This window comes from Barbatula barbatula, assembly GCF_947034865.1.
Source record: "Barbatula barbatula genome assembly, chromosome: 9".
Lineage (NCBI taxonomy): Eukaryota > Metazoa > Chordata > Actinopteri > Cypriniformes > Nemacheilidae > Barbatula > Barbatula barbatula.
The window spans coordinates 5868864-5881817 of record NC_136772.1 but is presented as its reverse complement, the minus strand read 5'-3'; the positions used below and the strand labels follow the sequence as shown (position 1 = coordinate 5881817).

The 12954-nt window shown below is 46.6% G+C and overlaps 1 protein-coding gene across 1 annotated transcript in view; it reads left to right on the top strand.

Moving 5' to 3' along the window:
• Positions 1-12455, top strand: part of slc49a4 (solute carrier family 49 member 4) — a 40749-nt gene extending 28294 nt beyond the window's left edge. The window contains exon 9 of the mRNA XM_079464728.1: positions 10509-12455. Coding sequence (XP_079320854.1) covers positions 10509-10624 — 116 coding nt within the window. The 3' untranslated portion in view covers positions 10625-12455. The remainder of the gene's footprint in view (positions 1-10508) is intronic.
• The last annotated feature ends 499 nt before the right edge of the window (positions 12456-12954 follow it).

The following is a 12954-nucleotide window of genomic DNA, read 5'->3' as shown; positions in this document are numbered from 1 at the left end:
AAGAAAGAATTTGATGGTGCACCTTTAATAATTTGATACAGGGTATTAAAACGCAAGCTGCTTATTTTATTGTGGTGTTCTCTATTGTCCCTGTTATAAGAAAACCCTTGAGCCCTGATTAAAACGTACAGTTTCCTCGGTTGTTTACCATCTTGTAATTACCCTGTTTTTTCATCTTGCTACTAATATGGATCAGATTTGTGATTCACATGCGAGAGTGCATTGAAAATTGCCTTCGAAATGCATTCATTTTAATATATAAAAGACTTCTATTTTGTAGCTGCTCATTTATTTAGCCACCCAAGACTGAAATGATGTGCGATTGAGCGTTGCACCCGCCTCTGATAGAATGAAGGGTCTGGTAACCTCTTGTAGAGGTCCAGAGTATTTACTTTCTGACTGAGCATAAGTTTAAAGGTTTCCGACTCTTGAGTATTTGCGTCTGCATGATTTCTAGTCAGGCTTTTCAAACCACACTTGAAAGAAGGTGGAGATTTCTTGAATTAGACCTAAATGAATGGAGAGCCATTCAGCTGGAGTCTATCCAGATGTCTATTGATTTTCAGTATGGAACTGACTCTGTATGAACTCTTCAGTGTAAAGACGGAGCGCTGAGTAATTTGTATTCACGGACAGCACATGGATCTCAAATTCATAGGGTCAATATGAAATGTTTCTGCTCTAATGATTAAAGGCGGTTTCCAATAGGAATACGTATTGATCAGATGGAACAAATTAAAGAGGATTTTTATTTTCATTATTATTATGGTTTCTTTTTTGTTCTTCCCAAAGACTTAACCAGAATACATTTGTTTGGCATCGTTTACGTAGGCCGACAAGCAGTTATTAAAATAGCTTGATTGGTGAATTTCCACATTATTAAAGGTCCAATGTGTAAGGATCTATTGACAGAAATGCAATATAATATAGCTAACTATGTCTTTAGAGGTGCATAAAGACCTTAGAATGAGCTATTTCTGTCTACATACAGCGCGGGTCTACTTGCATGGAATTTGCCATGTTGTTTCTATAGCAGCTCTAAACGGACAAACTGCTCTACAGAATGTGTTCCATAAATGCGTTTTTTTTCTTCGACAAAGAAACGAAAGCGTGACGACATCTTAGTTCTGCGTCAGCCACCATATTGCTTTGAAAGGGATGGGGGAGATGCCGCTAAATTCCATACACTGGACCTTAAACTCCGTAAATTAGTTTATCCAGTTATTTTCAGTTTGATGTCTTAAAACGTCTACTTGCACGATCCGTATAGTATTATGCTTAAACTTTTATAAATATGAACCATTATTTGGTAACAGAACGTACTCGGTTACTTACGTAACCTCGGTTCCCTGAGATACGGGAACGAGTACTGCGTAGCAGGACGCTATGGGGAAAACTCCTTTTTCTCCGATGACTGAAGCAATTCAAAAGCGCAGTGAAAACTGCACGGTGATTGGTTGGAAAAAAGCAGAGCTTTGAACCAATCGTAGCGGAGCTGCCGGACCAATGGCGATGGCACCCGCCAAAATGGGCGGGGCTTATGGCTATATAAGCAGACACATCGCCGTAGGGTCTTCAGGTTACTTCGACTGAAGCGACGACACAGCAGCTCGTAGCACGGCAAGGAACGCAGTACTCGTTCCCGTATCTCAGGGAACCGAGGTTACGTAAGTAACCGAGTACGTTCCCTATCGATACTTCACTCGTACTGCGTAGCAGGACGCTATGGGGAACCAGTATAATCACGCCGTGCTACAGATGGAACGAAAAACATAAATGGTCTCGGAGCCTCGGCTCGGAGACGGAGTAAAGCAGGGAAACCCTGAAAGCGGCAGAGGCCAAGCTAGAAGGTGGCCTAGACCGGTTATCGTCCCAAAGTAATTAAGTGCTGGCGTGGCCATAGCCATGGCTCAGCGACCTAATTCAAGCAGGAAGGACCCGGGCCTGAAGGGCCGGTACGTCCAGGTTATAAAACCTTGTAAAAGTGGACGGCGAAGCCCAGCAGGCCGCCGCACAGATATCTTTTATAGAGACACCGCTATACCATGCCCAGGAAGAGGCAACGCCTCTAGTGGAATGGGCTCTAATTCCCGTGGGGCATTGAAGGCCCAAGGAAGAGTAAGCCAGCGATATAGCCTCAACTATCCACTTCGATAGTCTATGTTTCGAGACCGAGGACCCTTTGGTGCGGTCGCCGAAGCACACAAAGAGCTGTTCCGACCGTCTGAATAGGGCGGAGCGCTCAAAGTATATTCTTAACGCTCTGACTGGGCAGAGCAGACTAAGCTCTGGATCCCGCTCTGAGGAGGGGAGAGCAGAGAGCGAAATAACCTGTGCTCTGAACGGAGTAGAGAGCACCTTAGGTACATAGCCATGTCTTGGTTTGAGAACAACTCTGGCGTCGCTAGGCCCAAATTCCAGACAGGATGAGCTCACAGAGAGAGCCTGTAAGTCACTCACACGCTTCACCGATGCTAAAGCGAGAAGCAGAGCGGTCTTGAGCGTCAAGGGACGGAGGTCCGCAGATAGCAGCGGCTCAAAGGGAGGACCCTTTAGAGCCCTCAGGACCGTGGGCAGATCCCAAGAGGGAACTGTAAGAGGGCGAGGGGGGTGTAGCCGCCTGGAGCCCTTCAGGAAACGAACAACAAGATCGTTCTTGCCCACTCCTTGTCCTCCGATGTGGGTATGTGAGGCTGAAATAGCCGCCACATAGACCTTGAGTGTGGAAGGGGCACGGCCGTTATCCAACAACTCTTGTAAAAATGACAGTATCAGTGATACGTCACAGGACACTGGGTCAGCGCCGCGTGTTGTACACCAGGAGGCGAAGACAGACCATTTGAGGGCGTAGAGGCGTCTAGTAGACGGAGCTCTAGCTTGTGATATGGTGTTCAGTACGCTCTCTGGGAGGTCCGTAGGCTCCCGTCGAGAGGCCAAAGGTGCAGAGCCCACAGCTCTGGCTGGGGGTGCCATATCGTGTTCCCTGCCTGAGAGAGGAGGTCCCGCCTCAGGGGAATGGGCCACTGGGCTGCTATTAGCAGCTGGGAGAGATCTGCGACCCAAGGCTGGTTCGTCCACAGAGGGGCTACCAAAAGCACTCGGTGAGCTTGATCCCTGATTCTCCTGATCGTCTGCTGCAAGAGCGCGATCGGGGGAAAAGCATAGAGGAGCCGGTTGGGCCAAGCGTGGGCCAAGGCGTCCTTGCCCTTCGAGAAGTACGTCGGGCAATGAGTATTGTCTTCTGAGGCGAAAAGGTCGACTTCCGCCTTGCCGAAGAGTTTCCAGATTTGCTGAACCGACATGGGGTGGAGCGTCCATTCGTCTGAAGGAACATTGCTCCGAGATAGCATATCTGCTCCCCGGTTCAGTTTGCCTGGAAGATGAGTTACCCTCAGTGAGCGCAGATTGGACTGGGCCCATTCCAAGAGGAGAGAAACTAGGGAAAAAAGGCGTCTTGAGGAGAGGCCTCCCTGGTGATTTATGTAAGATACTACCGTCATGCTGTCTGATCGGACTAGGACGTGACGATCTTTTAGCACCGGTAGGAAGTAGCGGAGGGCCAACCATACTGCCTGCATTTCCAGGTAGTTGATATGGAGGCTTCCTTCCTGGTTCGACCAGAGGCCGAAGGCCGGTTCGCCATCGCACAGAGCCCCCCAACCCGTGTTGGAGGCGTCTGTCGTGACCACTTTCCGGCTGGATGTGGAGCCCATGGGCATACCCTGCTCTAGCCAAAGGGGATCTTTCCATGAGGCTAGGGCGGTTACGCAGGCTTGATTCACCACAACACGCAGTCGACCAAGACGCCAAGCGTGTGGAGGAACTATGGGCTTCAGCCAGTACTGGAGGGGGCGCATCCGGAGGATGCCCAGACTCAGTACCTGAGATGCAGAGGCCATAAGACCTAGCATTTTCTGAAAAACCCTGAGGGGGCGTGAAACCCCGGGTGTGAATGAGGCCGCAAGCCGTCGAATGACCAGAGCTCGGTCTGGAGAAATTCTGGCGGTCATGCGTTTTGAGTCGAAGACTGTTCCCAGGAACAAAATGTTTTGGCTGGGTGACAGTGCGCTCTTGGCAAGATTGATCCTGAGTCCCAGGCACTCCAGGTGGCTGAGGAGGAGGGATCTGTGAGACTTTAGCTCGTCCTCCGACTGGGCTAGGACAAGCCAGTCGTCGAGGAAATTCAGAATGCGGATTCCCTTCTGTCTGAGAGGGGAAAGAGCCGCGTCCATGCACTTCGTGAAAGTGCGGGGAGCTAGAGAATGTCCGAATGGAAGGACCGTGTATTGATAAGCAATTCCCTCGTAGGCGAATCTCAAGAATCGTCTGTGACGAGGGGCTATCTGAATGTGGAAGTAAACATCTTCCAGGTCCAGGGAGAAGAACCAGTCCTCTGGGCGTATTTGCGAGAGGATATGCTTCATCGTGAGCATCCTGAAGCGCCGTTTCATAAGGGCGTGATTCAGATGCCTGAGATCGAGGATGGGGCGGAAGCCGCCGTCCTTCTTTGGTACTAGAAAGTACCGGCTGTAGAAGCCTGACTCGATTTGGTCTGGGGGAACCATTTCTATGGCTCTTTTTCCCAGTAAATTCCTCAACTCCGTGCGCAGAACGTGAGAATTTGAGTCCTGCACTCGGGTGGGGACGACCCCGCGAAAGCGCGGGGGTCGACGAGCAAACTGGAGTGAATATCCTTGGGATATTATTTCCAGAACCCAGTCTGACACCCCGGGGATGGCTCTCCAGGCCTTGGCCCGGGCGGCAAGGGTTTGGGTGTAAAGAGGAGATACGCCGCCTTTTGGGGGCTTGACTCCCAGGAACAATGGAAGAGGAAGTTTGCTCTTTTTTATGACAAAGTTTGTGTTTTATTAAACATTTTGCAGAATGTGGTGTGGGCGTTAGAAAAGGCCCCGCACTTACAACATTGCATTTTAACAAAACATTTTTGCCGGCACCCGGAACTGAACGGGGTGACCTGGCAGACATGAGAGCAGTCTTTGAAGGAGGGCCGGCTGTAGCGGGCCCTGTAGCCTTCCTCTTCCCTGGGGTCGGCGCCGGCCGAGATCCGGGTCTCTTAGGCAGAAAGTGCCTCATGGCCTGCGAAGATTTCTGCGCTGCCGTGAAGCGTTCTGCGAAACCCTCCACCGCCGGTCCGAAGAGGCCGGTCGTGGAAATAGGAGCATCCAGGAAGGGGACCTTATCCGCATCCTTGATCTCCGTCAGCGTCAGCCATAGATGACGCTCGAGCACCACTAAACTGGCCATGGATCTGCCTATCGCCTGGGCCGTGGCCTTGGTGGCGCGTAGAGCAAGATCCATCGCGCTCCGTAGCTCTCTGAAGAGCGCAGGGTAAGGGTCGGACTCATCCATGCCTTGGAGGAGCTTCGCCTGGTAGACCTGGAGCACTGCCATGGAGTGAAGCGCTGAAGCCGCCTGGCCTGAGGACGAGTATGCGCGTCCAGCGAGGGCCGAGGTGGTTCTGCACGGCTTTGAAGGATGAGACGCTTTAGCCCTCCATCCGATGGCGGCGGGCGGACACAGATGTGCGGCCACAGACTCATCGAGGGGGGGTAGCTTCTCGTACCCTTTTTCCTCTGCGCCGTCCACGGAGGTGAGCGCAGAGGAGGAAGGTCGAAGACGGGCCGAATAGGGGGCGCGCCACGACTTCGTGAGTTCGCCGTGAACTTCCGGGAAGAGCGGTGCGTTTCTTTGACGAGGAGCCTGACGGCACCCCGGCAAGAACCACTCGTCCAGGCGGCTGCGAGTGGGTTCCTCTGGGGGAGACCACTCTAAACCCAGCTCGTTAACCGCCTTCGTGAGGACCCGGAAGAGCTCGGAGTCCGCACTGGGGGCGTGTCCGCCGGGTTCTGGAGACGGCGAGGGGGCGGGGTCATCCAACGAACCCGCTAACTCCTCCCCGTCTGAAGCCGCTAACGACATGGCGTCGTCATCCTCCGGTTCGTTTTCACCGAACGAGATCATGTCACAGGCGGCCGCCAGTGGACGCTGATCTGTTCGGGTGAAACAGACCGGGGAAACATCTCTCTGCGGGGAAGGCCAGGCACGGCGTGCCGGCGTGAGCTCGCGCTTCCCCGAGCGCTTTGCTCCTCTACCCCGCTGCTTCGCTCGCACAGTGTCCTGTGCGCGCAGAGGCGGGGGGGGAGGGGCGGAGTCGCTCTCTGAAAAGAAAGCTATCCGCGAGCGCAGAGAGGAGAGACTCATACTCTCGCAGTGAGAGCATTCCGTCTCTTTGAGCGCGTCCTCTGCGTGGGAGAGACCCAGACATGAGACGCACTCCTCGTGCCCGTCAGCGGCGTGTAGGAAAACCCCACACGAGCGACAGGTACGGCGCGGCATTGTAGCGCAGTGAAAACTGCACGTGAATGCCGCAGGAAATTTGCTCTAACACTCTCTGAAAAGAAAGTGTGTGTGAAAATATGCTCTTTCAGCGTCGCCGGATAGCGGCAGGGAAAAGACCGTGCTGAAGCAAGAACCGTTCGCTCGCGAAGCCGCCCACAGAATCCGCCGGAGCGAAGCCGCTGACGAATCCGCTGAAGCGAAGGCGCTGAGCAGGAGGTCGAATCCGCTGCAGGTGCTCTCTCGACGGCGAAGCAGTCAGTCTCGGGAAGCGAAGACGAGTCGTCGCTGAAGGAGAAGAGATCTGAAGACCCTACGGCGATGTGTCTGCTTATATAGCCATAAGCCCCGCCCATTTTGGCGGGTGCCATCGCCATTGGTCCGGCAGCTCCGCTACGATTGGTTCAAAGCTCTGCTTTTTTCCAACCAATCACCGTGCAGTTTTCACTGCGCTTTTGAATTGCTTCAGTCATCGGAGAAAAAGGAGTTTTCCCCATAGCGTCCTGCTACGCAGTACGAGTGAAGTATCGATAGGGAACACAGTTTTTCAAGAAATGTCAACAGTTTTAATCATTTTAAAAGTACGAAGTTGACAAGCACTAATATGTTTTATTTGTTAGATATATTTGCAAAACCCAGTGACAAACAAAAAAGAGGTTCAGAAGGATTCAACTGCGATATTTATTTTTTGTTCATTACTCTGATTTCGATCTGCACCTGTACTGGTTTTCTGCGAGGTTATTCAACGCATGCAGTTCGTCGTGTTATTATAGGGGTCTCCATTGAGTTATCAGCGTTTTGTTGTTCCTGTTATGCCAGCCTAAGCCAGGTAAACAAATCTTGTAGCTTTTATTACATTTTAAGGAGAAAACGTAGCCTACAAACTGTCAATCAACCTTCCTCGCTCCTGCTTGGGGCCAGGCGCAGACGTTAAACCAAGCTGAAATATGCCGTCAGTCTGCCATGCGAATGGGCGACGATTAAGAATAATTACAGCAATAAGAGGAACATCTCATACGCCTGACAGGAAGTGAGGCGCCCTGTGGGTAAGTGAGGCATTGGGCCGCCCGGTCACGACGTGAGAATCTAGGATGTCTACTTACCCCTTGTCCCCCTCCTCCCGCTCCTCGTGCTGCTCTGTGTTTGAGAGATTGAGAGTGTCATGGCGAGTGGCCTGTTTACGCTGTCATCCTGCCGTGGCCTTTTCAACACGTTACAGCCCTTGAGACGATGGCAGGAACAAGACAGGCTAAATTGCAACCTTAATAACAACATCTCTGCATTCTCCTGTCAGGTATTAAGACGACGGAAATGCAACATAACAGTTCGACCGCTCTGTAAACTGACAGACGGAATATAATTGCCCTGCTTCCATTATTGAGAGCAAGAGAAGGTGAGGGAGAAATTTAATCTTTCAACCCGCGTTCTTTTTGTATTCTCGATATCGCCAGCGACCCGCCGAGAGCTGCCTCCAAAGTCTTTTCCATTAGCACCGGAGGGGCAAGTGTTGCCAACTCCTGATTTTTGGAAACGTCTGATTGGATTACCTGAGCGTTAGCGGGCTGAGCTGCTCCATGATTAACATTCGCCGCATACGTCCCACATGCTGACGTTACCTCGCTCTGCTTAAATTGATGAGGGTGTGCGGCACAGACATAATGGCCAGATAAACACAACTCTATTAACCTACCGCTAGACCACAGCACTGCCCGTAAAACCTGATTAATGACAGAGCTATTGGACACAATCCACGCTCCCCTTTTCTTTATCCGCGCTCATCTCCGTCCTCTGACGTACCCGCTCGTGTTGACTGTGCTGCATGGCTAGATCATATAGTTTAACCCAAATGGGCTCAGCAGCTGACCCAGCATGCATTTCACCCTCTGCCATCGATCTCAACTCTCACTTCAGGGGCGATTGATCAACCTGTTATCTGAATAAGGGACGTCTCGAAATTGAAATCCACTTTTCTATTAAAGGTGCCATAGAATGGAAAACTGTATTATGCAATTTGAAGCACAGAGCCGTGAGGGTCACGTGACAAAAGTGAAAGGGAACGTTTTTCGAACCTGGGGCAATATCAAGCAGGGTTCGCTCAGCATTTGATACTGATTTAAGAAGCGGGTAATAATGCCATTAGAACCCCTACCGCGAGCAGTAAGCAGTGATTTAATCCACTTCTTCCATTTCACGCCTGACAGTAGCGATCTTTTTGCCGTGTGAGCTAGTGGCATGAGCCCCGCAGTGAAACAGCCAATCAGAGCAGAGCTCAACATTCATATTCATGACCCTTCCAAATTAGGAAGTAACAGACCTTTTATTCTAGGAACAAATCCTGGGGTTGTGAATGGACACGTTAAACCGTCTCCGGACTTTAGCCACGTACCTTCTATGTAGATATCAGAGAAGAATTTAACATATTGTTTTAATGAATTCTTTGGCAAGTTTAAATGAAGTCCTCGCACATATTTATGTTCTTAAGGGTTGGTGGGTCCATCTTGCATTTACTGCAGCTCGTACTAAACGTTCCAAATAGAATTGCGGCTGTCTGACAATCTGTGCAGTTCCTGCATGCTGCGTTCAGATAGTTTTTACATGCAGGGAGGGCAAAAACCTTCTATTGTTGTGTTAACCTTCATAGTTAACATAAAACCCCTCGTAACTGGTCCAGGTTTACTGCCCGGTGAAAAGAATACAGTCACTGTGGGAAACAATGTGTCTGGTTTTCTTGGTCCGTGCTTTCTTTAAGGACTCAATAATGGTTTGAAGACGGGTGTTTCTCTAGATTTGACGTTTCTTTATTATTTCTTTCATTGGTGCATGAATGTGTTTGGTCAGATGGCAACAGCGCTTTCCTTTCTGTGTTTTTTGTATAAACATGAAAACATGAATATTTTGTTTTGCAAAAATTGAAGAGTAACAAGTATATTTAAATGCAGTACTGAATCATTTTGTTTGTGTGTAACATATAGGAATCACTGTTGTGCCAGTGATGTTTGTCATATCATATCAAATACACTACCAGTCAAAAGTTTGGACACACTCGTTGATATTTTTTCAACTTTTTAGAATAGTAAACTCATCAAAACTATAAAGTAGCAGAATTCTATCTGTGGGAATTATGTTGTGATTAAAAGCATCTGAAATAATATAAAAGTGGTATATTTTTGCATCTTCACAGTTGCCACAAAGTAAATTTGCAATATCATTCTCTTGGCAATTTATCATTCAGCTTCTTGAGGTCTCGCACAGAAAGCTTTATAAAGCGTTCCCATCTTTTCAGGGCTCTTATTGATTGCTTTTTTTTCATTATTAAGTCCAAGTCATTTCAAAAATATTTAAAATAACATTTTGTTTATTCAAGCATATTCATTTCTTTCATTAATAAAGACTGTTTCAGCTGCAACAACATAAACAAACATTATGTGGCCCAAACTTTACTTCCAGTAGTCCTCTGCAAAGAATCAATAACCGTGGAGAAATTTGAATGTGATTGAATACAATTATAAAACATATTATTATAAATTAAATGTAAAATAAATTGTAATAAGCAAACATAAGAAAGAAGTTAACTTCAGGCCAGGCGTCTGCGTCCACTGAGACCGCCTATAAAGAAACTATATTTATATCTCTACAAGCAATTTCAAAAATTCAAGCACAGAGCTTGATATTAAAAGATTTTTAAGGTTATTCTTATTTTTTCAGTCAAGCGTTTTCAAACTTTTGACCGGTATGATACTATATATCTAGTGTAATCATGTCACGAGTGATAAACATAAAATTGTCATTGATTTACAAAAAAAACCAGAATGACAGTTTGGCGCTGGCTACAGTATTATGAGCATCCATCAATAGTTATTTTGTTTTTTGTCTTTAAGCTGGTGCTTTAAAAAAGCAGCCATGATATATAGATTGCCAGTAGACCACAGGGCTGGCGGAGGCAACTACGGCAGAAAGAAATCTATACCTCTGTAACTGTATTTTTTCTACTAGTTGGGTTGTTTCTGTTCACACTGTGCAGATTTATTGTTAAAACGGTGGATTCAGCTGGCGAATGCTGTTCTTGTATGACAGATATACTTAAAGTACACAAGATACAAGCCAAATGCATTTCTAACCTCAGTCAACTGTGCTGTTTGTTTGTTTTTCAGAGTTATCCTGGCTGAACTGGTGTCTAACAGGTTCCTGCATCTTCAGTCTCCTCCTCCTCCTCTTCTTCAGGGAATCGTACGACCGCCTTTATTTGGACATCTTTGTTTCGGTCTGAGCATGCAAGATTATCTTTAACAGACGACTGAAGTCTTGCCTTTTTCGGGGAACTATGTTGCACACAAAAGGAAGAGCACACAACAGCTCATTTTTATGGATCTGTGTTTTTAAAAGATGTTGTTGTTGTGAAATATAGGTTGTTACCAGCTGTACATTGCGTTGGCATCATAACTACAGAAACAGAAAATGAAGGAGAAAGGAAGCGTAGATCCTTACCTTTGTAGTTGACATTTGCCTTTCGTTTTGTATATTGTTTTTTACCTGTTTTTTAAAGTATCATTGGTCATTGTGTGTTTACATACTGTCAGCATGATAGAGACTTCGAGATGCCTAGAGATACTGGCACGAGTTGATACTCTTGGCTTTGGCAGTGCCCCATGGTGATGGCTCCTACAGCGTTCTCGCGACATCTAATGGGAGCGTAATGGATAATTATAGACAAGCTTAATTAGCTGCCTGGCGGGAGATCCAGCTGTCTGTAAAACGGGACCTCTTAGTTCTCTGTCACTTGGGTAAAGACTACGGGATGCAGGCTTTAATTGACCTGTGATAGGCCTGTCAATAAGTGACACATGCCGTTTTCCCTAGCAATCCATATTATGCAGAGGATAGTTTAACCCCACATACTTTTTTTGTTTTTCTTCTGTGGGACTTAGCTAGCATGCTAACAAATATCGCATGGAATGCTGTGGTTCAGCAAGCCTGTAGATTTTAAGCCTGGATCCAAATGTACCGCACATTACCTCAAGGTTACTGAGGTTATAGATCATGTCAAAGAGAGATCTATCATATTCAATGAAATATAGTAGCAGTGCGTGTTTGTGCCATTGTCACGCAACCTTACGGCTCGGTTTAAACTTGTAGCATGCACAAAGTGAGTGTCTTTTGCACAATTTTTTGTTTCATTTGGGGGAGAAATGAAAATAGAATTGTATGTAATCTGTCATGTCTTCAGCTGATATAAATGTAATTTATTGACTCATTTTAGGGATTAATACACTAATGTTGACAAAAAGGGATTGATAATGTTTTTTTACATCTAAATCTGTTATTGCAGAACAACGTTTTAAACACTACGCGCTACGGACTGCTGGAGCAGTAAAACGCGATTCACCAGCAATAAGTGCCGTGTAAGGTGACCGTGTGTGATTTGTGGCATAACCTCAAGCAACTAAGAGTGCAATATTCCCCATAAACCTCTGACCCGTGAACTCGGTTTAATTATAATAAGTAGATCACTGCTTTAACTCGAGTGGTGGAAGCGTTTCACTACTGCTGATCTGCTCTCGCTGTCTCTTGAATTCAAGTATTCCCCTGAGCCCTTTTAAAAGGACCCCCGTCTGATTCCGGGCTGTGTCACCTGCATTAGCTGCATGATGTGTAAAATGTGTAATTTGGTGTCTCGAGACTTCTCCAAAGGCAGAATCTCTAAAGAGGACTGGTGTTGGACTTTGTGTTGACCTCAGTGAATCTTCTACAATGAGAGAACCGTTTCACTGTCATCAGCAATGGAAAAAAGAACAGCATTTAATGGACATTAAATCATTTTAGCACCCCGATTTGCAATAACTTTGAAACACAGTTCTGTTCTTTTCTTGTTAAAACTCTTTTCCTTTTAACTAAACAGAAGGTTCTGTCTCTTACCTGTTGCCTTAACCAGTAACCTTTGTTTTTTGTCCTTTACTCTACTGTGATGTCTGCTTGTGCTTTGTTCTGTCATTGGAACAGTAATCTTATTGTTAGTGGCACTGGAGTTTGGTCGTACATGCTCTTGTCTTTATGCAAATACATGTCAAGGATTTTTAGCACCTTATTAAAAAGTTGTTTTTAAAAATAAACTATTTGTCTTTTTTACACTTCATTACAATGTTGAATAAATGGCACAGGCAGTGTAGCATGTTTTCGGTGTGAGGAACCGCACCAAAAGCATGGGCGTTTTCAATTATGAGCTCATCGTTTGCAAACACACCATGGCTCCCCACGTTCTCCAAATCATGAGATCATCGATGACATCAGGGTTGAGCGTTAGCATTCAGAACCCGAATGTATGCTCCGGAGCTCCATGTACAAGGACACCGACTGAAAAAAAAAACACAGAATTTGGAAGATGACAAATAAACTGTACATATGTTCTATGTGTAACATAGCAAAACGATAATAAAATTAAATCTTGTGGTATATTATATTATATATTATTAAGATCTAAAAATAAATTGTATTCTAAAGTTTTGCAGTAAGTGCATTGTATTAATGTTTGTGTGCTGCTATACTTTTAGAAAAAAATGTCATTCAAAATGTACACCTAAAAACTACATATGAGGTACATAC